This window comes from Argiope bruennichi, chromosome 8, assembly GCF_947563725.1.
Source record: "Argiope bruennichi chromosome 8, qqArgBrue1.1, whole genome shotgun sequence".
NCBI classification, from domain to species: domain Eukaryota; kingdom Metazoa; phylum Arthropoda; class Arachnida; order Araneae; family Araneidae; genus Argiope; species Argiope bruennichi.
The window spans coordinates 37,703,877-37,727,158 of record NC_079158.1 but is presented as its reverse complement, the minus strand read 5'-3'; the positions used below and the strand labels follow the sequence as shown (position 1 = coordinate 37,727,158).

General features: G+C 30.1%; 1 protein-coding gene across 2 annotated transcripts in view; it reads left to right on the top strand.

Annotated features, from left to right (window-relative positions):
• LOC129980549 (apoptosis-stimulating of p53 protein 1-like) overlaps positions 1–23,282 on the top strand; it is a 599,431-nt gene that overhangs the window by 250,222 nt on the left and 325,927 nt on the right. For both annotated transcript variants that reach the window (XM_056090899.1, XM_056090900.1), the window contains one exon: positions 22,086–22,141. In XM_056090899.1, the coding sequence (XP_055946874.1) occupies positions 22,086–22,141 (56 nt within the window). The remainder of the gene's footprint in view (positions 1–22,085; positions 22,142–23,282) is intronic.

Here is a 23,282-nt window from a genome sequence, read left to right as displayed (position 1 = left end):
CTCTGCGTTATTGATGAGGTTCATTCAATTTATGATATTCTATTCTATTGAGGTATTTATAATGGCTTTTTCTATTTGAAAGTTTTATTGGAATTCTTCGGTGAACTTACCCAAACGTGGCGAGAATGTCACATACGGCATCGGCACTAGAGGCCATTTTCTTCCGATCATTTTCATTTCGGCTAAAAAAAGATTAATTGCCTATAAATCATTATTTTGTCCATTACCAACAATTTATCTTTCACCCAATAGAGTATCAAAGGAAAATTTTGTAATATGTCGGATTTGTATTGAATATTCTGTCAGAAATATGCTAAGAAATGATAATAAATCTTGATAAAATGGCGGCTTCCGATCTTTTCTGAAACAAATTCATTATAATAGCAAAAAAGATTAATGTATCATCATATTTAATGTCTTTTGATTTAGGGTTATCTATATGATTGGATATGAGTATTTTCATTAATAAGTTTTTTAATATGTTTAACACAGTAATTATCACTTGAAGCTTATTTATCTCATATATTATGTATTCGCTCTGAACGAATGAATCACATATGCTTCACGCGAAATGATTTGCCTTTTTTTAAAAAATTCATAGCTGACTAACGGCTCATACTGGCTGCTATACCGAGAATAAAATAAACTGGTTGGTCTTATGCCTATGACAACTTTTAGTCATATTCCTATTGGAAGACTACCTATTGCGATGGTTCTCATGACAAGACTATGGGAAAATTTCTTCAGTTCTTCATCGATCATGGTTCCTAGAGTCCAAAACCACTCTTCGTTCAAAAGTTTATATGTGTACAACGCTTTGCTTATGTTATCTTATCAGTAGGATAACTAGAGTAATTTTGTTCGGATTTTAACTGGCCTGGAATTTTAACTGGTTATATGTTGTTAGAAGCGTAAAAATCTCGAACGAGTTTCATAAATGGCCTCAGAGTGAGGGGTTGAATTTTTCATTTCGCTATAATATATTTTTCATTTCGCTATATATATCCAAAATGTACATTTAGTGTTCTAGGCTTGAATATAACTGCACTCAAGCGATTAATCGCCAAAGCACAATGGCTAATACGTTCTTTCGTAATATGCTCTATTTTTTGCCAGTGGCACACATTTAATGATTCATAAGTATATTTACTAGAGAATATGGGAGAAGATTTCAGGGAGACTATTTCTGCTGATTTATTAATGATTTATAATGAATGTCTGGGGTGGGACGGATATTTATTACATAATAAAACTCTGTCATTGATCACTGTGTTCCTCGCATAATATGACATTCATTATTTTCTTGAAACTTGTTTTTCTGATAGCTATCCATATTTTTTAAGAGAATATATAAAATCGTCTGCGGAAATAAAAGTTGTAGTATGAAAAATTCCATACTTCATTACTATTTTCCTTGCTATGCCATTAACTGAATGAAACCGCGGATAAAAACGAAAAAAAAAAATCACATTCTTGTTTTGAATCGCAAGTGCTTCACGCGGTCTGTCTTTCTATTTCGATTTAAATAATTGAGAGAGACGTTCTTGCTTTTCGTTCAAAAACATTATTTTTGACAAATTTTGTTAAAAAAAATTCCGTCCACAGTTATTTTATTATTATTTTGATGATTTTTTTGTGTAATAAGCAGGTATTTACCGTGACGTAGCAATTCTAAACGAAAAAACGAAGATTAAAGAATAAGATTACGAAATTAAAAGCATAAAAAGTTAACTATCTAAAGTATTATCACTTCAGTATTTCAACACATCATTTATAACCTTTCAAAAATGCACTACATTCACTCAGAGTTTTAATTAAATAAATATTTGAATTAAAAATCATGATTTATATAAAATTGTCTATAAACATTTATGCTACAAGCAGTAAGTTCTGTCAAACTCTATTTCATATAATAAGACAATAAAAAAACATAATTTATAATGGATTTATTTGGCTGGGAAATGTCCATCTGATACCAGTTTAAGTACACAAAGCTATCAATCTCAAGCGCAGTTTGGTGAAAAAAACTCTGTTCTCATCAGATCTGGTAATGCAACTGGCTTTATTGGATTTGCGATAAAAGTGTAGCAAAGAATTTTAACCATTTACAGATTCTTTCATCACCGATTTTATTTCAGAAGATTCCTCGATAAAATCAACAGATAAAAGATATTATGCGATCTTTTTTTTTTCAACTCCACGTTGGTATATAAAAGGAAATCATCGATTAAATTCGAACGCAGGAGGTGAAAGGTAAACGAGGAATTTTCTGAAGTAGAAAAAAAAACTGGATAAAATGTCATCTGTGTTTGCAGTTAAGATCTCATTTGGTCTCAAAAAAAGCGAAAAATGTACAAAAAAAGATTGGGGATAATGTATTTTTCTTTTGTGAAATGAAATCTCAGTTGTTGAATTAAGCTTTTTTTTTTCAAATATGAGTAAACATTTAAACTTTTATCGTTTTCGTTTGCTTAAATGATCATTTATTCCGTAAATGATTGAATTTCCACACCGTTTTTAAATCTGCCTTTATATCCAAAACTTGACTGAAAATTGAATTTTATTGCTAACGAATATTTTCTACGATGTTAATCATGAATAAATTTCTGAAAATTGAAATTTTCAACAATTTATTATTCTATGTACTTCTTAATAAGTATTTTGTCATTGAGAAAGTTAACCTATTCAGATTCATTAAAAAATATAAATTAGGAAAGCACGGAAAATAAAAAATAAAAATCTTTTTTAAAGCATGTCTAATTTGATACTGCCCTTTCATCAGTAATTTATTTCATGCACAAAAATAATCATACTTGATCTCCAATAAGCCTTATTCATACTTTCCATAAATTATGCATTTTGAAGATATCAATAATTCTTTTCATCGTATTCAGTTACTACACTTGTATTATTTACATTTGAAATATTTATTAAATCATGAATATGTGGAATATGGTTAATTCCCGCTTTTATGTAAACATCAGTTAAACTCATACAAGAATTTTGCGCAATCAACTTCTTTCTCCATCTTCTCTTGCAAACGATTTTTTTATATATATATTTTGCTTTGTTTTTATTTGTGTCGAAATAAATTGTCATTGAAGTGATATACAAAATAGCAAAGACAGTTTATACCGAAATTATTTACATTACCACTTTGATGTGATTTCATGATGCTATATATTGCTAAATATTTATGCTAATATTTGCTAATATAATGCTAAATATTTTGTATGTAATGTATAATGCTAAATATTTTGTATGTAATGTATAATGCTAAATATTTTGTATGTAATGTATAATGCTAAATATTTTGTTTGCTATTATCTGTATTTGACACAAATATTATTGTCAGATTTAATAAAAGTTGAGCTGCCTAAGTAGAATTGTAAGTAAATATGGCATTTGACATTACATTATTTACAATGATTAAATACAACATTTGACATTACATGTACTTACATTCAGTAAATCCAACATTTGATATTACATGTACTTACATTGAGTAAATCCAACATTTGACATTCCATATATTTACACTGAGTAAATGCAGCATTTGACATTGCATGTATTTACATTGAGTAAATGCAACATTTGACATTACATATATTTACATTGAGTAAATGCAACATTTGACATTATATTATTTACAATAACCAAATACAACATTTGACATTACATGTACTTTCATTGAGTAAATACAACATTTGACATTACATGTACTTACATTGAGTAAATACAACATTTGACATTACATGTACTTACATTGAGTAAATACAACATTTGACATTACATGTACTTACATTGAGTAAATACAACATTTGACATTACATGTACTTACATTGAGTAAATACAACATTTGACATTACATGTACTTACATTGAGTAAATACAACATTTGACATTACATGTACTTACATTGAGTAAATACAACATTTGACATGTATTTACATTCAGTAAGTGCAGCATTTGACATTATATATATTTACACTGAATAAATACAACATTTGATTGTCCCTAACGCTTATTGAAAACCATTGTAAAGACAATTTTTACTGTGAACTGTCTTCTATTTTATGCGATTTATTTAGATTAGCTTTGTAAAATATAAAAAGTATATGAGAACATATACAGGTTGTCATAATGCCAATACTATTCTAAAATTATAAATTCAATGTGTAAGAAAATAATGTGTCTTACAAACTAAATTTATAATTTTATTTGCCATTTCAAAATTCTACTCCATTAATGCCCTATTAATCGTTGTTCCGTATTAACTATGAAAAAAAGTTGTTGTCAACAGAAATAATATTAGGGACATTAGCTATTACAATCATATAGTTTATTTGATATTTATATGGCTTTATAATTTCTTATTTTGTTGCCGCACTAATTAGTACACCACTTATAATAGGATTTGATAAATTCGAATACTCTCTTACTTTTTATTTATATTTTTAAAAATTTAATTTTTTAATGAAATATGTTACTTTTTTTCTTTGCTTCAGTTCTGAATTTTTATCCATTTAGCAGGAATTAACAAGAAGTTAATAATTTTAATTCCACACAAAAAGACATCACCGAAAAGTAAATTTGGAAAAAAAAATTATTTTGTGTTGCTAAAATATTTCTCACTAATCATCTTTAGAGACTATCTGGTCAGAAATATCAGTTATATCAGTTATTTTTAATTTCATATCATGATTCCATCAATAAAATAATTTTCAAGCTTTAAATTGTGTCAGATATTGAATGACGTTATTTTAATGATTTGCACATGTTCTACTTTTTATGTTTATGAACCTTTTTTATGTAAACGAAACCTACAATATTTCAGTATTATCCAGGTAATCTTTTTCAAATTGCAAGTTGTAATTTCATGCTATTTTAATTCCACTTTCTGATAGAAGAAACTTTCATCTTTTACCTTCAATGATGGAACAAAATCACGTGATTAAACATGAAATGCAACAATGAAAACGGCTCGAATTCCAACTTTGAGGTCTATTATTTAAAATTATGCAAACAAAGTGTCGAATTTTGTGAAAAAAAACTGCGCGGAAATTAAATTTGTAGCATAAAAAAAGAGATTTTTTTTTTTTTTTAGATTTTAAATTCGTTGAAAGGTTTGTTCTGAATAATATTATTTTGGGGAGTTATTGCGAGGAAATGGCAAAATCTCGCTTAATTTTTAATTGAAATTATAATTAAATTATTCTAATAATTTTAATAATAAAAATTATAGACAAAATTTCAAAAAATTGCGCCAAAGTGCATATCTCCACCTGTCAAAGTATATCCTTTTAAAGTGTGGTGAATCTAAGACTGATAGTGGTTTGTTGAGCACTAGCAGATGAACATACGCATGCGTGCTCACATTCTCCTTTTTTTATTAATAGACGAAATGAATTCTGAATTGATTAAAAAGCTGAATATAATTTAATTAAAGAACTTTCTATAAATGCTCTTTTATTAATGAACCAAAAGTATGAAAATAATTCTTTTCTCAAAAATATAAGCGCCAACATAAAACTGAAAAATATGAGGAATAGAAAAACAACACTATCATGAAAGAGAACCACAAGAATGTTACAAGACATATATTTCTAAATTATCCATTAAAAATTAGAATTGAATTAAAAACTGGATTGAAACTCCAAGTGAAATAAATAATGTCTTTTAATTAAACAATCTTTTACGATTTTTTTTAGATAATTTGAATCATCATTTGAAAGTCCATTTTGAACTTCTTAGTTCTTACTTCATTTTATATATATATATATATATATATATATATATATATATATATATATATATATATATATATATATATATATTTGTTAGTTCTTTCCAGTAGTTTTGTTTATTATTATTATTTTCATAGTTTCAAAAAGCGATATGTTCTTCTAAATTTTAATTAGGTAAGCAGAGGCATAAAACGTCTGTGTTTTATATCATTAACTGCAATGAATTCAAACGAAGTAGATATAATCTTTACACAAAAAGAATGTATACTCCCTAATGGAAAAAGTTTTCTGAGAGATCCATCTAGTATCATTCAAGTAGACTAAGTTGCGTAAATCTGCAACGAGCCTTGGTAAATCTTTTTTTTTTTCCTCTCTCTCTCTCTCTTCATTCTCGTCCAATCTCTTAACGTAACCAGCTTATTGGATTTTCGAAATGCACAGCTTTCTTGAAAGAACGTAGCCATTTACACATTCTTTTATCTCCTCTGATTTTATCACAGAAAATTTCTCAATAAGATCAACAGACAAAAACGATTATTCGATCTACAAGCTCTTTTTTTTCCCACAGCGGCATTTAAAAGAAAATTATCGATTATGTTCGAACACAGGCGGCACAAGTTAAACGAAGAATTTTCAGAAGGAAAGGAAGAAAAAAATCTAAATAAAATGTCGTCTGTGTTTGCAGTTAAGATTTCATTTGGTGAAAAAATGAGGGAGGTAGTGAGATAATGTTCTTTTCTATTTGAAAAGATTTTTCTGGTGTTCAGTATGTTCTCTCGCTACAATCACTAGCAAGCATTTTACCTTCATCGTTTTCATTTATTTTTGGTGGTAATTTATTTTGGAATTGATTAACCCGTTAACTGTTTTGACCTCTTCGGAAAATGTGTATCTAAATTTTGTCGCAAAAATTTAGTGATGACGAGTTTACTCGTCGAAAAATGTGTATCTAAATTGTGTCGCAAAAATTTAGTGATGACGAGTATACTCGTCGAAAAATGTGTATCTAAATTTTGTCGCAAAAATTTAGTGATGACGAGTATACTCGTCGAAAAATGTGTATCTAAATTTTGTCGCAAAAATTTATCGATGACTAGTATACTCGTCAAACACAGAGTATGAATGATATGAAATTATGTTGTTATGAAATGACTTTTATTTTTTATTTCAATAATCACATTTATTTATTTTCTTAAACCAATATGCATTTTTTGTATATGAACCATAAAAAATGCCGTATCTCGAAAACATGTAAAAAGGATACAAAAGGATCCTCATCCCGATTATTATTACCAGACGCGCCTCTTATTGAATAGTCTAAAACAATTTATGATTGCCTAATTGCTTCTGGGATGACTTATACAACACAGAGATACATTTAAAAAAAACAATTCATATTATATATGGTGTTTTTTTTGTTAATAATTATTGCTAATCTTTTATTTGTTCCTTTGATTTCGACTTGGCCTCAAAATATTTTAAACATCTTGAAATTTACGAATAAGTTTGAGTTTTTACTAAAATTGTAATTCAAACTGCAAATTGTCATTACTTATTACTCCTGACGAATAAATTCGTCTTAACTCAAAATGTTGTATTTTTTCCATAACGAGTATATTCGTCAGAATCAGTTATCAGCATCTGTCAGCATTTTCATCATTCATTTGCATTAATAATATAATTTAAGACTGCTAAAGATTCAATAATGGCAACCTCAAAATGAATGCCACTATGAAGTTGGTATTAACGTGAAATGTTTACAATGCTTCAAAGTATTAAGCAGCATTATGTCAAAGTTATTCTACTGATGTGGCAATATTGGGGTAGAGTTGTGTGCTACTTGAAGAATTGCTGTCACCTTACGGAAGTGAATCGAAATTAAATTTTCTGCTGACTGGGATTGACAGTTATTGTTTCCGCATTTAAATTTTTGTGATAATAATTTGACACGATATAAGAATTAACTCTTCGTGGCTTCGCAGCCTACCAGTTCCATAAATCTTCGAAGCAATAAATCATTCATTCGAGCTATAAGTAATATTGGTGCTGCTACAGGTATTTTATTCTTCGCTTGTTATATCAATGAAATAATTTGGAATACAATGCTGCTGTTTATATCGAAGGACTAAAATCATTTCTAGCTAACAACAATCATGTATCGATTGTAATTAGATATTGTTCGCTATTAAATGACCATCCTTTGCAATTTCTACTTCACAAAATATATACAAAGAAAAAGAAAGGTAATTGTCAGAAAAAATTAACATATATTTTCATGAAATTTTAATTTTTAAACATCCTGACTCCTATAAAAAACATTTTTCGAATTATGTCTGTGAAGACATAATTCGAAAGATAACTTAAAAAAGGAACTCTTTTTACAAAATTCGAAATGAATTCCAGAATTAAATTGGCACTATGAATGGATTTTCATTATATTAATATAAGCGCATTCCTCTGTATAATAAGAATTAAAATAAAACAATAAATACAATGGCAACCCAATGTGATGATTACGGTTTATAACAATTATTGGGTACAACTTGATTTCTTTGATGATCGTAATAAACCGCCAAATCTTGTAATATAAGCCAAAAGTAGCCAAACTAAGAGCAACCATATACACTTTCACTTTGACTTGGCGTTATTTTTGGTATCGTTTTAATAGCGGTCGCCGTGGAAATCAAGAACCGATATTGCCCTACTGCGATGTATTTTAAATGAACCATCAACATAATAATGTTGACGGCCAACATGATAATGTCAGACATAAAAAAGAACGTATCTTTATTCCAAGTAATAGTACAAAAATTCAAATCATATCAAAACCGAAGCCAAGCGAGGGAAAAATGGGATATCTCTATAAGAAGGCGTGGGTCACCAAAGTGCGAATCCGAGAATCTGTATAATTGACATATTTACACTAAACTTCTCTAAACTGCCGAATAGTACACCCAAAATCAACCGAGTTATCTGCTTTGACCAATCAGCTGTTGAAAAGTCATCCATTTAAACTTGCCTATGCTCTTTATTGCGATCAAAATGTATATCGGCTTTAAATAGAGCTTTAAGTTAAAAGAAAGTTACAAAAATATCGTGCCATTTTTATTAATGATCTCGCAGGTAATATAGATGTCGCAGTCCAATCATTCAGATTTTTCCCTTTTGCCTCAAGGTGAATCGGAAGTAGTCGTTTGTTATAAGCAGTATGGAAACTGATGACAAATATTAAAATGAATGACAATAATGAAGAATGGTCAAGTTTAATTATCTCTTTTAGGGATGTACAATGCATTACTTTGAGTGCATTTAATTGCACACTTCGAAAATATAGAATTTTCAAACAAGAAAGATTTGGTATATTTACCCTTTCTGAAAATAAATAAATCCCAATAATTATAACAAAAAGGGGGGGGGGCGGTCATCCTTCTAAATCAAAACCCTTTTGTCACCGACAGTCAAACAGACGGACATTTTCCAAAAATGTGTTTTTAAAACTCGAGGAAGTATAAAATTTGGAGATTCTTTAAAATCAGTTCGACTTTTTAACGATTACTATACTTTCTTTATACTATGTATACGAGGAAGCTGTAGTGAATAACTTATAAGCCAGTAACAGCTACACTACCCGAGCAATTGCTTTTGTATCGTGGTTATGTTACTGGGCTGCGAACCACTAGGTCCCAGGTTCTATCCTCGCTCAATTCAATTCGCCACATTGGTAACCTCGGACGATGAACCTTCAACCTTCGCCAGCTACCCACAGCAAAACCAAAGCTGTCAGACTCACTTGACGCAGCAACAGCATCAGTAACCACACACGCTCAAATGATTGTTATTAGCGATGAGCGAGGACAGAACCTGTAACCTTGTGGTTCGCAGCCCAATAACATGACCACGATACAAAAGCAATTTCTCGGGTAGTGTAGTTGGTAACTGGCTTATAAGCTTTCACCACAAAGTAAAGAACATTAGCTAGTATTTTTTTAAAAAAATAATGTTAATATATTAATAAAATATAATTTAAATATTGCAAAATTTGTTATTTATAACTTTTATTTGAAAGTCTCTATTAACAAAAAAAAGAGTTAAAATAACCGGGTAGATAATGCCCCAGAAAATGTGAAAGAATCCTTAAATTATAATAGAGTATTTTTGCTAAAATACTAGTAAACATTTCATCTTGGACGTTTCATTTACATTTATGTTCACTTATTTTTGTAAAGAAAGAATTTTTATTCTAAGATGCATATGCCTTCATATCTGAAAACTCTTACTGAAGATAGAGTATGTTTTCAAATCGTTAATATTTATTCGGGAAATCCCCGTTTTTGAACATCCAATACATTAGGAAGTATGTTTATATAATGTTCGGCGATGTTTGAAGTTGCATGATAGCTTTTCAAGAGATAAGATGAAAATAAAAAACCTTTTAAAATCGCCTGATTTGATATCTTTCCATTTCTGAGTGATCAATTCCATGTAAAAAAGTAGCAGTAACTTTGCTTTCAATAAGTCTTCATTTTACGCATTCGGTGAAATGTTTATTTTCAAGTAAATCAATAATTTTGTTCATTGGGCACTTTAGTTGTTTCGCTGAAGTTTTATCAGTCCATAAATATTTTGAAATTTATGGGTTTTAACTGCTATTTGAGCAACTGAGCTCGTGACATTTATTTCACAGCAAATCATTTTATTGGATTTATCAGAAGCTTTTGATAGTCAAGCTCATTTTTTCCTGTTATGCATGCATGTTTTATTGACAGTATATTTTATCTGACTTTGATTCTTTACTGAGTTATTTTACCTTCAAGTTTTCAATTTTGTTTTTGCACAATTAATTAAGTTTCTGCGCATAATAACCCTAGATGGAAAGTTATTTAATAAGTTAATTAATAGCTAAAGATTTTTAGTCTCTGTTTCTAGCTGATATCTACTGTTTGCTATCGGAGGTACATTTTTATTCTTTAGAATACATTCAGAAAAATAATCCTATTACGAAGATATCAACTAGATTTAAACTGCACTTTTAAGTATCATCAGTAAATAAAAGATTATAAGTCTTTCAGAAAGCAAAAATTCAGCAAAAACATCTATGAAGTGCACGAATTCTATAATTCTGCTTTTTAGCAAGAAAACTTTTGTTTAAAACAGATTTTAGAATACTATAACTGGTAAGATAATTTTAAGCACTTTCATTTAACTTGCCTTCTTTCAGATTCATTATCTCAGTTCCTTTTCATTCACTTTCTGGTGCGCTAAAGTCTTCAAATTTTGTACACTTCTGTACGTTTAATGGCAATGCGCTACTTAAATGTTTTAAGATGATCTAATTATTAATTAATTAGTTGATTAATTAAAGTTTTGATTTAATACTTATGTCGCCATCTGGTGTTTAAAAATTGAATTTTTATTACCAAAGTCGGATTTTTATAGGATTAATTTATTTTCTTTTTCCATATTTCGTATAAGAGAAAAACAAAAGGCGGGCGCTTAAAGAATTATAATTAAAAGAAATGTATATAAATAAAAGGTACATAAGTAATGATGTCGTCTCAGAATTTTCTGAATATAAGCTTCCTAAATAGCAGGGGGAAAAGTATAAATCCTCTTTGCGAAAACCACAGAAGACGAATTGATTACTGCATTCATAGTATCTTTCTATTATTCTATGCGATCTTTGAAAGAAAATAGGCATGGACATAAAACAACAGTAAGCCCTCGTTTTGACCACATCTTGCCACTGCAGGCGATCCATTAGCACTTCAGCAGAGTACTAATCCACTTATCTCCTAACCCCATATTCCACATCCTCTTTCTTTCATATGCTGATGGAAAGAAAAAGATAGAAAGAAACAGAAAAAGCGAGAAAAAATATCTCATTTTTCCGCTTTTCTTCCAATATAATGCAGACGGCGGAATGTTTCTATTTATGGCAGTCAGAAACGTATTAGTTGGAGTAATGGAAGTCTCCTTTCATTATACGAATGTTTTCTCGCCGTGTTTTTGACCCGCTACCTGCAGAAAAATGATACTTGTATCACATACATAGTATGTCGCAGCGTGGTATTTATTTCTTGCGTTTTTTATTTACTTTCCTGGGTTCTTAATGGGTTTTCATGAAGATGATATAGTGTCTGCTCTATTAATTTTATTTTTTAATCCTTTCGACCAGTCTTCATATATTTGTAGTCTTTTATCTGGCTTGATGGGCTTTAATGCTTTTGGAATTACGTAAAATATCTCTTATTCGCATGTGGTTCCTTTATAAATTCTTCTTATATGGACAAACATTTCTGCTTATTTTATATCAACTAAAGAGCAGAGGCACATTGAAAGACAATAAAAAGCACAGGAAAATTACTACAATTATAAATTTGCTTAGTATAAATTAGTTATAGAATAAAAATGTGAACAAAAAAAAAGCATGTACCAATAAGTGAGTCGACCAGCCATCATATATTTGTAGTCTTTTGTCTGACACTTATTGTGTTTCAGTGCTTTTGGAATTATGTAAAATCTTCATTTGGCTCCTTTTTAGATGCTATTTAAATAAACAAAAACTTTCTGCTTATTTTAAATCAACTAAAGAGCAGAGGCAAAGTAAAAGCAAAAAAAAAAAAAAAATTAGTACAATTATAAATTTGTTTAATATAAAGTAGGTATAGAATATAAATTGTGAACAAAATATAAGTATGTGCCAATAAATGAGCAAACTGTTTCCTGAAGCAAAGATTGAATGCAATACTGTTCTATAAAATCTAATACCATTCCAATTTAATGTAGATTAATTGAATGTATAGGGCAAATGTACGATGTACATTTGGACATGCAGAAAACTATAGCATTTAGCTCTTCTTGTAGTAGTTTTTCCTCTATTTGAATCAACATAATCCAAAATTCTGAAAGATAACTAAGAAATGGATAAGATGCTGAACTCGTCTTCCCGTCACATGCATGCTTTAAAGGACTCAAATCTGCCGAGAAAGCTAGATACTCCATGCGGACCTTTTTCTTCATGAAATATGTCTACAATGGTTGTATCGCAAGGTATTACTCGTATCATTTTATAAATGCAAGATCTCTGCCCTGTGCACTTCTGAACAGATGGATAGCTTGTTGTAGTAGGATATGTATAAGATAGGATAAACTTGTCAACAATGGTTCCATTATTAACAAGTAGATCTGGTTTGATACTGTAGGATCATGGCACACCAGTTTATTCGGTGACATTTTCTTGGTAGTACTGGGTTCCTGGTGTTTTCCATATGAATATGAGATGTGAATCAGATTTCAGGAGATAACACAACGCACTTTCCTGGTGTCAAATTATTATATCCTCCAAACTATGGTAATTGGCATATAGGCCATACTGTTTTAATGTTTTAAACATTGTATTTATTTCGTAATTGATTTATGTAGGTACTGATGGCTGATGTAGTATTTGAACTATTTCTTTTGTGAGTTGTTGCCAAATAATTGTCATCTTCCTACGTTTAATCCAAGAACAACCAGTGCTCAAACATCTCATTTTTCTTGGTGAAACAGTATAAATATGAATTGATTGATTCATTCCTAGAGAAAATCCTAAATATCCTCGTAAAAGAGTATTTTGATAAAGACATTGCAAAAAGTCCTCTTTTTTGTAAAGTCTTTTAGTACTAAAGTTTTTGTGCCCTTCTTTCGCCTGTGGTGATACCTTTTCTTGTTTTCCTTCGGTAATTTATCCATTATACATTTGGTTACTCAATGCATCTAGAGCGTAAAGTCACCAACATGGTGAATAGAGATGGCTAAATTATCTACACTGTGAGAATGAAACACTTTACATGCTGTGCTAGCAGTAAATTATTTACTACTAATATACCAGGATTTAATGGTACGATGCTATTAATGGTTTATACAAGATTTAGTGGTGTAATGCTAAATTAGTAAAGAAAAGAGTGTGATGCTAAAACATTTGTGCAGTCGTTTAAAAAAAGGATATGTATTAAATTCATCGCAAATAAATTATGCAAATTACATTTCATTATCGGAAGATCTTTGAAATCCTATTTGCTGAATATGGAGTTAATTTCCGAGTTTTCGCAAATTCATTCAATAATATATTCTTTAAAGTTATATGATAATAATATTTCCATATTAGTAAATATTATTATAACTATTTTTTTCTTCGACTTTGTGGTGCTCTTCTAAAAGGTATCCCAAAACTAACGCAAGACTTGAATTTGCCTCCATTCGTGCAGTAAAGCGTTGGCAACCCTCTTAAAAAACTATTTGACAGCTGGTAGTTTAGGGTTAGTAAAAATGGAGAATTACACGATAGAACAACGTGTTTTCATTGTTGAACAATCTTTCAAAAATAATGATAGTTCGCCAGCCATTGTTTGAGAATTGGCCCTCTAGATTGTGTAATTTAACAGCACTGGATTTCTCTGTACGGGGGTATTTGAATTCACAGGTCTCTGCCAACAAGCACGCATACATTGAAGGAGGAAATTCAACGCTTCAGCAACGAATTTCAGCCACATTTATGCAAAATGTTCACGGAAAATTTCGACAAAAGAATGCGTACAATCCAGCAAAGCCGCGGAGACCATTTGTGTTATTTCGTACATCTTGTGCACTTTTCGATTCAATAAAAATATAACAATTTAAAGAAAAAAATGTGTTTTTTATTTAATTTAAATCTTGCTTTGACATGTTATTCTATCGTGTAACGCTTCATTTTTACTAATCTAAACTGTCAAATGGTTTTTTAATAGGGTTTGCAACACTTTACTGCAGGAATGGTGGCAAATTTAAAACGCATTAATTTTAGGGCACTTTTTATTCACACATAACATGGAGTATCCGACCACTGATCAATATTTGACGGAGGCATTCAAATTTGTGCCAAGAAGCATTGGCCACTCTAGATATTAATATTGTTCTTGAGTTATAGCTTTTATATATATATATATATATATATATATATATATATATATATATATATATATATATATATATATATATATATATATTATAGTTCGAGGCTATATCATTTATTTACTCCATTAATAGAAAGAACATTTATTTAATTTCGCTTCATAATAATTAAATAGCATTTCATATCTACTTTAAAGTAAGATTTAAAAGCCTCGAATAGCTATGCAGATATTCATTGAAATTTACTCTAAAAGCCTTAATCAGCTTATTTAAATGTCTCTTTCCTGCGAGGATCAAATCCCGGGCATTGATCAGGGCATTAGTATTTTAATGGCAATTAGCAGTTGAGCCATTTTGAAAGAGTCAACTCATTTAGCGTTGGGAGGCGGACATTAAGAGTTCAAATGTTTGCCAGTTACCGGTTTCAGCTCTCTTCATTGGAGTTAACTTGTTAACGAGCCCCATTAATGTCTCATTTCACTTATAATCCTGGGACTAACTAATTCCTAGTCGAAACGCGTGTATCCACTGTAAGGGGGAGGTAGGAAAGGGATGTATTTGTTGAAGTACCTGTAATGATGTGAAAGCACGTAAATATTACTAACCATGAGTTAAATATTATTTTATATGATGTGTTAGCTATCATTTAGTTTGGATGAACGGTGATTATAATGCTGAAAATCCTGAAGTTCCTAAAGGTTAATTAGAAAAAATGTTTAAAGAAATTTTCACATGCATGTTAAAAGAATTTGTTTGGAATATAAACAGTTAAAATTTTAAAAAAAATTCTTGTAAATGCATTGTGCTTGGTGATGTTTTTGATAAGTTTACCAAAGTTTTAATGCCTTTTCAGTAAACTGTGGTTTAAAAATTGTAATATTCTTTAATTTATTAAATTAAATATTCTTTAAATTAATGTCTCAATAAGAATTCATTCTACTTTAGGAATTTCAGGGGAAGAATTGTTAAAATTTTGACTTAGATAATGAAGCTGAATGCTTCCATGCTACAGTATTGGGAAATGTTTCATTAATGATAGGAGATTTTAAGTATACTATCAAGCCCGCATGTACGACAAATTTTCAGTGGATACTTGGTCTTGAAATTGTGATCTTCTGATGTTGATGCTGAAATTTCAGAAAGTTTCTATGGCTCCTATCCCAGCTAATAACTACAATTTATCAAATAAATGAATTTTATATAATTAATTATAAAATATTTCTTGCGATTTGTATATGAATTTATATTTTTCTTGATGCCATTTTATTTTTAGGTTAAAATAATGTCAATATTTATAACAAGTTTTTTTATGTCTTTGTCACTTTCTTTTCGTTTTCGGGTCCTTTATCCAAAATGCTGCACACCCCAGACTGAAAATAGTTAGATTCAAACAATGCATTGTTTGAATCCCCCAACCACGTGTTATTTTTAAATTTTATGTGTATATCGATATATTTTTATCCTTTGCTAATAATATTAATGTTAATTTTGGCACTGAATTGAATTGCTTTGTAAGTTCACCATAATTTCAAGCCGACTAGTTCATACAGAATAATTCAGACCTAATTTTAGAGACAGGGATTTTAATCCAACTTTGACTAGCTAAATTAGCCCTGTCTACGGGTTCAAAAACCCATGATAAGGATTAAGTAGAGTATATTTTGCTATTCGATGCAACCTTGAACCTATTGAGATAGAAGTTTAAAACTGATTTATTTTTATGTTGGTAGGTAACCATCCTGGGAGGGGGGAGGCTTTTCAGGAAGCATTGTGCTTTTCTTGAAGGAAAAAACCAGAGAAACCTTTGTCAATCAACCAAACTGCAGTTGGTTCTAATTAATACTAACTAGATTCCTTTCTTAAATTCTTAATTATGAATTAAGAATTAATTTTAATTAAGAATTTATGATAAAGGCGAAGTGGAACATCCTTTTTTATTCCAAATAATGAAGCAAATGAGGCAGAAATCAGATTTTGCTCATGTTTGGGGACACGTTTTCATCTGGTAATTTTCAGGAGAAAAATATGTCTTGATGATCATCAGTCATCTGTCTTGTCAGACTGATTTGATTAAGCTAGATTCTTTTCTTGGTCAAGTCAAAAGTAATAATAGTATGGTGGAGGCTTTCGGCACAAGATTCAGTGTTGGACATGCTTTGCCAAATCATCGTCAAGAATTCGTGATAAAAGAGAAATGAATCATCTTTTGTTATACCAAGTGATTTTGAAGCAATTGAGGCAAATATCTGAAATTGCTCATATATGGGTTAAGTTTTCATCTGGTAACTTTCAGAGGGCCGGCGTCCTGGCATAGGGGTAGCGCGTCTTCCCCGTGATCTGGGCGTCCCGGGTTCGAGTCCCGGTTTGGGCATGGTTGTTCTTCTGTTGTTCTATCTGTGAGATGTGTGAATGTGCCCTCCTGTAAAAAGGGGTTGTGCAAGCGAATGAATGATGCGTGAGTGGCAAAGTCGTACTCTTGGCCCTAGTTGGCGCTGCTATAAAAAATAAGAGACGTTCCCCCTCAGGCTTAAATCGCTGTCTTCGTAACAGCGGGCTTGTCAGTGGCAAGTGCCATAAGAAACAAACAAACAACAAAGAAACTTTCAGATTAAAAATTCGTTTTGGTTCGATGAAAAATCAGGAAAGTCTCCATCACCTAACTAGACTGATTGAATAAGAGAACTAAATTGATTTGACTAAGCTAGATTCTTTTCTTAGTCTAATCAAGAGAAATAGTAGTACGGTGGAGGCGCATGCTCTACTGTTGGACATGCTGCGCCAAATTCTAGTCAAGAAATCTCAATAATGAGGAAATGAATCATCTTTTGTTGTTCCAAATGATGTCCAAGCATTTAATGAAGAAATCTGATTTTGCTTCTATATATAGAATTTTTTTTCTTGGCTGAGCTTTCGTAATACATTTGTGTTTGGTGGTGAGGAAAACGCCAACCAAAATCTGTTTAAACCAAACAGATCGCAGGGAGCAATTAATTCGTTGGGCAAATGGACATCGGCTTATCAGTTTCTGAATAATGATAGTTAAGAATGCAACTGGAGAATAAATTCATGCTTCTCAAGCATTTTATTCCTTATCACGTACTTCAATAATACATTCGATTCTTTGATGGGCGTAGGTATTCTAAGTGCACTGAGGTTAAATGGTTAATATTTCATGTGTTACACAATCACGTCTCATAAATTTATCTTCCATGCTTAATCCGACCAGATTTTATTCCGTGATTTCCAATTTATCTTTAAAGTCATTTATTTGAAAAAAAAAAACTAAAAAGATACAAAATAAACGAAAATAATACAATATTGATGAAAGCTTTTCACTTTAGCCTCTAAAACTCAGAGTCATCCAAAAACAATTAATTTTCTTCTTTAAAAGTCTAATCCGCACAAAAACTTGAAAGTTTTTGAAATTCTTCTCCGTCATAAATCATGAAATAAATTGAAATGGATGGACAAAGATTGTATATCTTGAGAACTAAGCTCGCATTAGGTTTCTAGAAGCATGCCAAAAGCATACAATGTGCCCATAGATTTTGAATAAATGAGGGATTGGAAAGTGAATAATTATTCCAGCATTCGCAACTCCTCGATTTAAAGCCCAGTTTGAGAGAAATTCGTCTTAAATCCTTTTCAAACGTGCCTGAAATAAGGAGAAAATAAACTGGAATTATTTCTCAATGGATATTGATACAAAGTAACAAAAGAAAATTCCTGCACTGTTTGAAGTATAATTATGTTTGTTTGGCGATGTTTAAAAAACATAAAGAATTATTTGGCGACGAGTAAAAGACGTAGAAAATTATTTGGCGACGAGTAAAAGACGTAGAAAATTATTTGGCGACGAGTGAAAGACATAGAGAATTATTTGGCGACGAATAAAGGAAATAGAAAATTATTTGGTGACGCTTAAAAGACATAAAAAATATTTGGCGACGAGTAAAAGACGTTGAGAATTATTTGGCGACGAGTGAAAGACATAGAGAATTATTTGGCGACGAATGAAAGACATAAAAAATTATTTGACGACGAGTAAAAGGCAAAAAATTATTTGGCGACGAGTAAAAGACAAAAAATTATTTGGCGACGAGTAAAAGACAAAAAAATATTTGGCGACGAGTGAAAGACGTAGAGAATTGTTTGGTGACGAGTGAAAGACATAGAGAATTATTTGGCGAGGAATGAAAGACATATAGAATTATTTGGCGACGAATGAAAGACATGGGGAATTATTTGGCGACATGTAAAAAACATAGAAAATTATTTGGCGACAAGTAAAAGACGTAGAGAATTATTTGGCGACGAGTAAAAGACGTAGAGTATAATTTGGCGACGAGTAAAAGACGTAGAGAATAATTTGGCGACGAGCTAAAGATATAAAGAATTATGAAAATCTATTTGGAGCATGAAATTTCGTATCTTTATAGTTATGAATGTGTATAATTATTGATACACTTTCAACTTTTTATTATAAAAGTATATTGTGGTTTCTAAGGCCCAATTTACTTATGATATATAAAGTTTCTTTAAAAGATTTTTGAAACTTATAGAATTTTGGTATCTCATATCAGTATTATCTGTAGAAGAGCACAAAGCAGATATGTATCAATAATCATTTTATAACTTGTTTTTAAACACTTTTTATCATGATTTGACTTGTTTCATATTTGTAAAGATGGAATTTTGTAATCATTTTTTTACTCACTTCCTGATATAAAAAATTTGCAAATTTCTTTATTTTCGATATAATACTTTAATATGTCATCAATTAAATTGAATTTCGTTCTTTTATTAGTCGCGTCACCTGGTGGAGAGTTTTAGAAAAATTATACCACAAGATTAAAAAATATATATAATAAATCAAAAAGCAAATATCAAGAAATGCTCATTTTTTCAAATAACAGTCAAAGCGTACTTGTGCCGTTTCTTGTGCGTTGTTTAAAAGAAACAATTAGAAACTTACTTAAAATAATTGATTTTGTTATTGAGTGTTCCTAGGTTTCTATTTTAATTCGAAAAACGGCACTACTTCTGACGGTAGTTAACAATTGAATTTATTAGATTATTTAATACAGATTATATAGATTATATCGCAAATACAAAACTATTAAAAGGTTAAAAACTTTGATAAAAACACTACTGAAAGTATTTTGGGAAGTACACCATTGAAAAGCTAACTTTAGCTATTTCAGAAATATGTTCATGTCGCGACCCCCAAAAAAAGTCAACATTTTTGCATTGCTTTATTTTAGATCGTATTTTTAAAAAATCTTCAATCTTACGATGATAATTTTTTTTAACTTACAAATTTTTTATTTATTTTTTTAATAATAAAGATAAACAAAAGTACTTTTCGATCCAAGGAAAATTTAATTAATAATCAAGTGTTTTTAATAATTTTTATTGACCAAATTAAAATATATTTATAACTTTTTGAAAATAATTGACATTTTAACTTATTCCTACAAAACAAAAACAAAAAATATCAATACATATGTTAAGTCTTTTAAATCTTAAATGCAAGTCATACAGTTTTAATGAGAACCTTGTGCTTGAATACATTTTTAAAGATCTTTAAAACCTCGGTTGAATGCTTGTCAAGGAGCACCTTATATCTATTTCAGGATTTAACTTGTTCCGGTAATTGTTTTTGATTACACACAGAACCGAAAAACCAGCCTCACACATATATGTTGTTGAAAAGGGCAATAATACTTTTAGGGCTTCTTTAACAATTATTGGCTTTTCGGTTTTTAATTTTAACCAGAAAGCACATAAAGATTCAGTGTTTTTGTAGAAATTGTATCGAAGTGCTTGGTCACTTTGTATTTCTATTAATTGTTCTTGAAATTGATTAATATTAACAAATTCCTCGCTCTCTTCCAATTCTCTCGCTTTTTAATCAGCTGATATTTTTTGATCTTGTTAATCACATTCATTTTCGATTGTTGATATTTATTCAAGTCGTCATTTCTAAAATGTCTGAAATTTTGTGCATTACTAACTTTTTTTGGTTCGACTCAGCGCGACCCAAGAAATATGCTTCGCGACCCAATTTTGGGTCGCGACCCATAGGTTAAAAACCGCTGCTTTAGCTGATTAATAAAAGCTCACTCACACCGCACGTTGGCGCTGCTCTGCACGTTGCTAACACTTATTTTTTGTTGTTCGTACTTTCTGAACTATCTTGTGCTATTTTTTATCTTTAGAATATATGTGGGCTTAGATTAATATTATTGAAAAATGTCTTTCATTTTTTTCATGAGATAAATTTGTTTTTTATCACTAATTTTCAAGAAATATTGAAAAAAAATGAAAAGTAAAAACAAGCCTTATTACCTTCATAATTTTTTCTGCTTGTTTGTACAATATTGATTATTTACCTTCGTTAGGGACTGATTAATCAGCATTTTATTTTTCTAGAAACATTTTTAATGGAATTAATTTCACACGACATATAAATTTGACGCATATCCGACTTATTGATTCAAATTTTGAACGAAGTCCATTCAACTGATGTCTATTTGTTCGGTTATTCGAATATAAGTCAGTACATAGCTAAAAATGAAGAGTGCTAGATGGATGCAATTTGATGCATAGTTTTAACATATAGAGTGTACTGCATTAACAAATGTTTAATAGAATCCGTCAAAGATTTGACATTCTGACGATTTGTATTTTCACAATTACGTAAACGCGATAATTCAAAAACACAATGAATTAAATATATGAGATTTGGTATTTCATTTATGACTACAATTTTGGTTCTGAGTATAATTTAGGCTTCTATCTGACGGAAATTAACCGAATGCCAACGATTTATCAACAAAGATCGCACACTAATAAGCTGCTCCGTAACTATTATTCGCCATGAGCATGTAGCTAATAATACACTTGTATACTTATTAATGAATTTAGAAGAAAGTTCCCGAAAGACTACTCTCATTGGTTTAATAATTAACCTTTTCCAGTCGTAAAGATGATTCGATGCATAATTATTCACTTAATATCTGGACCTGTTTATTACACCAAAAAATAAATACAGGCAACTGAAATAAGTTGCCTGTATTTATTAAGTTGAGTTTCCCTGAAAAATCTACATCATTTTAACATTATGTTGGTATTTTTAACAATTAAAATTAAAAATAAATAAATAAATAAAATGTCAAAATGATGCGCCGTTTTGAATGGTGGGTGAGAGAAGACATTCGGCTGCAAAGAGTTAAATCTGCAACAAATGCATCACTGCGTTTGCTATCTCACTCTATTGCAAACTATACAAAAGTTGTTCTCAAATTTTCACAATTGAAAATTGAATTGAAATTTTACAAGCTTCATAAATATTAATATAAAAAAAACATCTAATTGAATTTTAAAATTATTATATTTATTTTTACAGGACCTCATCAATTTCCCCACCCCACTATGAAGGAATACAGAACTCGGCATAGAAAGGTAAGCCAAAGACATATATTTTCTTTCATAAATGTGCAATAGAGCTAATTTATAATAAGCGATGGATTCTTCAATTGCCGTAGTAATTAAATTTTGGAATCTTTAGCTATACTTAAGATTAGTGACAGATCGCCAAAGTTGAATTTATTGTTGGACGATTTCTCGTGTTAATTGTAATCCTGTCAATTTATTTTTTTACTACAACTCTAAACCCCGTTTATTATGATTTCTTGTAGGCATTCAATATAGAGAACTTTTAACGTGTATGTTGGATTTCTGGCACGATTTTATAGTGCTTGGCGAGAAAATGGATATTAATCTTAAATTTTACCGAATCTTCGACACATTTTCTACAAGAAATAAGCTCAGAGTACAGCCACGTAGAGTCTGATGATAGGTGGTTTGGGCCGATGTGATATCTATGTCTCACCATGTGAAATTGACTTTGTGACTGAGAGTTATAATTAATATTAAAGTAATCATGCTCGGGTGTTTTTCATTGTTAGGTACTTTTTTTATTGATTTATTGTATTTAAAAGTAAGATTATTGACACTGTTACAAGCATTAGAATACGAAAAAAAATCTTTCGAAGTCTAAAAGATTATGAAAGTATTAATTAGCATTGTAGTCAATTTTAATTTTGTAATAGCAAAATATAAATTGAACCATCAAGATCAATTTTGGTGAAAAATTTGGACTTGCATTAAATAAGCTAAATATAGAATTTTAATTTTTTGTATGAATGATCATTAAAAACTCGAATTTAAAATTTTGAAACTGAATATATATTTATAATGTAATACCATATAATACAGTCTCTGAAAAGTCAAAAGACTGATAAGAATGCACTGCACATATTTGCATGTTTGCAATTAAAACTTTGAGTACTTTTCAAATATATAACAATGCTTTTCAATATATTTTAATAGACACAGTTTCATTTAAAAGTGTTGCATACTATCCAGAGTGTCTGCTGTTGTCATTTTCCCAATGCCTATTTTCTAAATTGTTAGAGAAATGCATATGGATTCAGATGGGAAAATGCTTTAAATGATGGAATTAATTATGTTATATTTTGCGTATTTTAATAAATATGGTTTTCAAGAAGTTATGAAATCTAACTTTTTATATAGTCCGCTG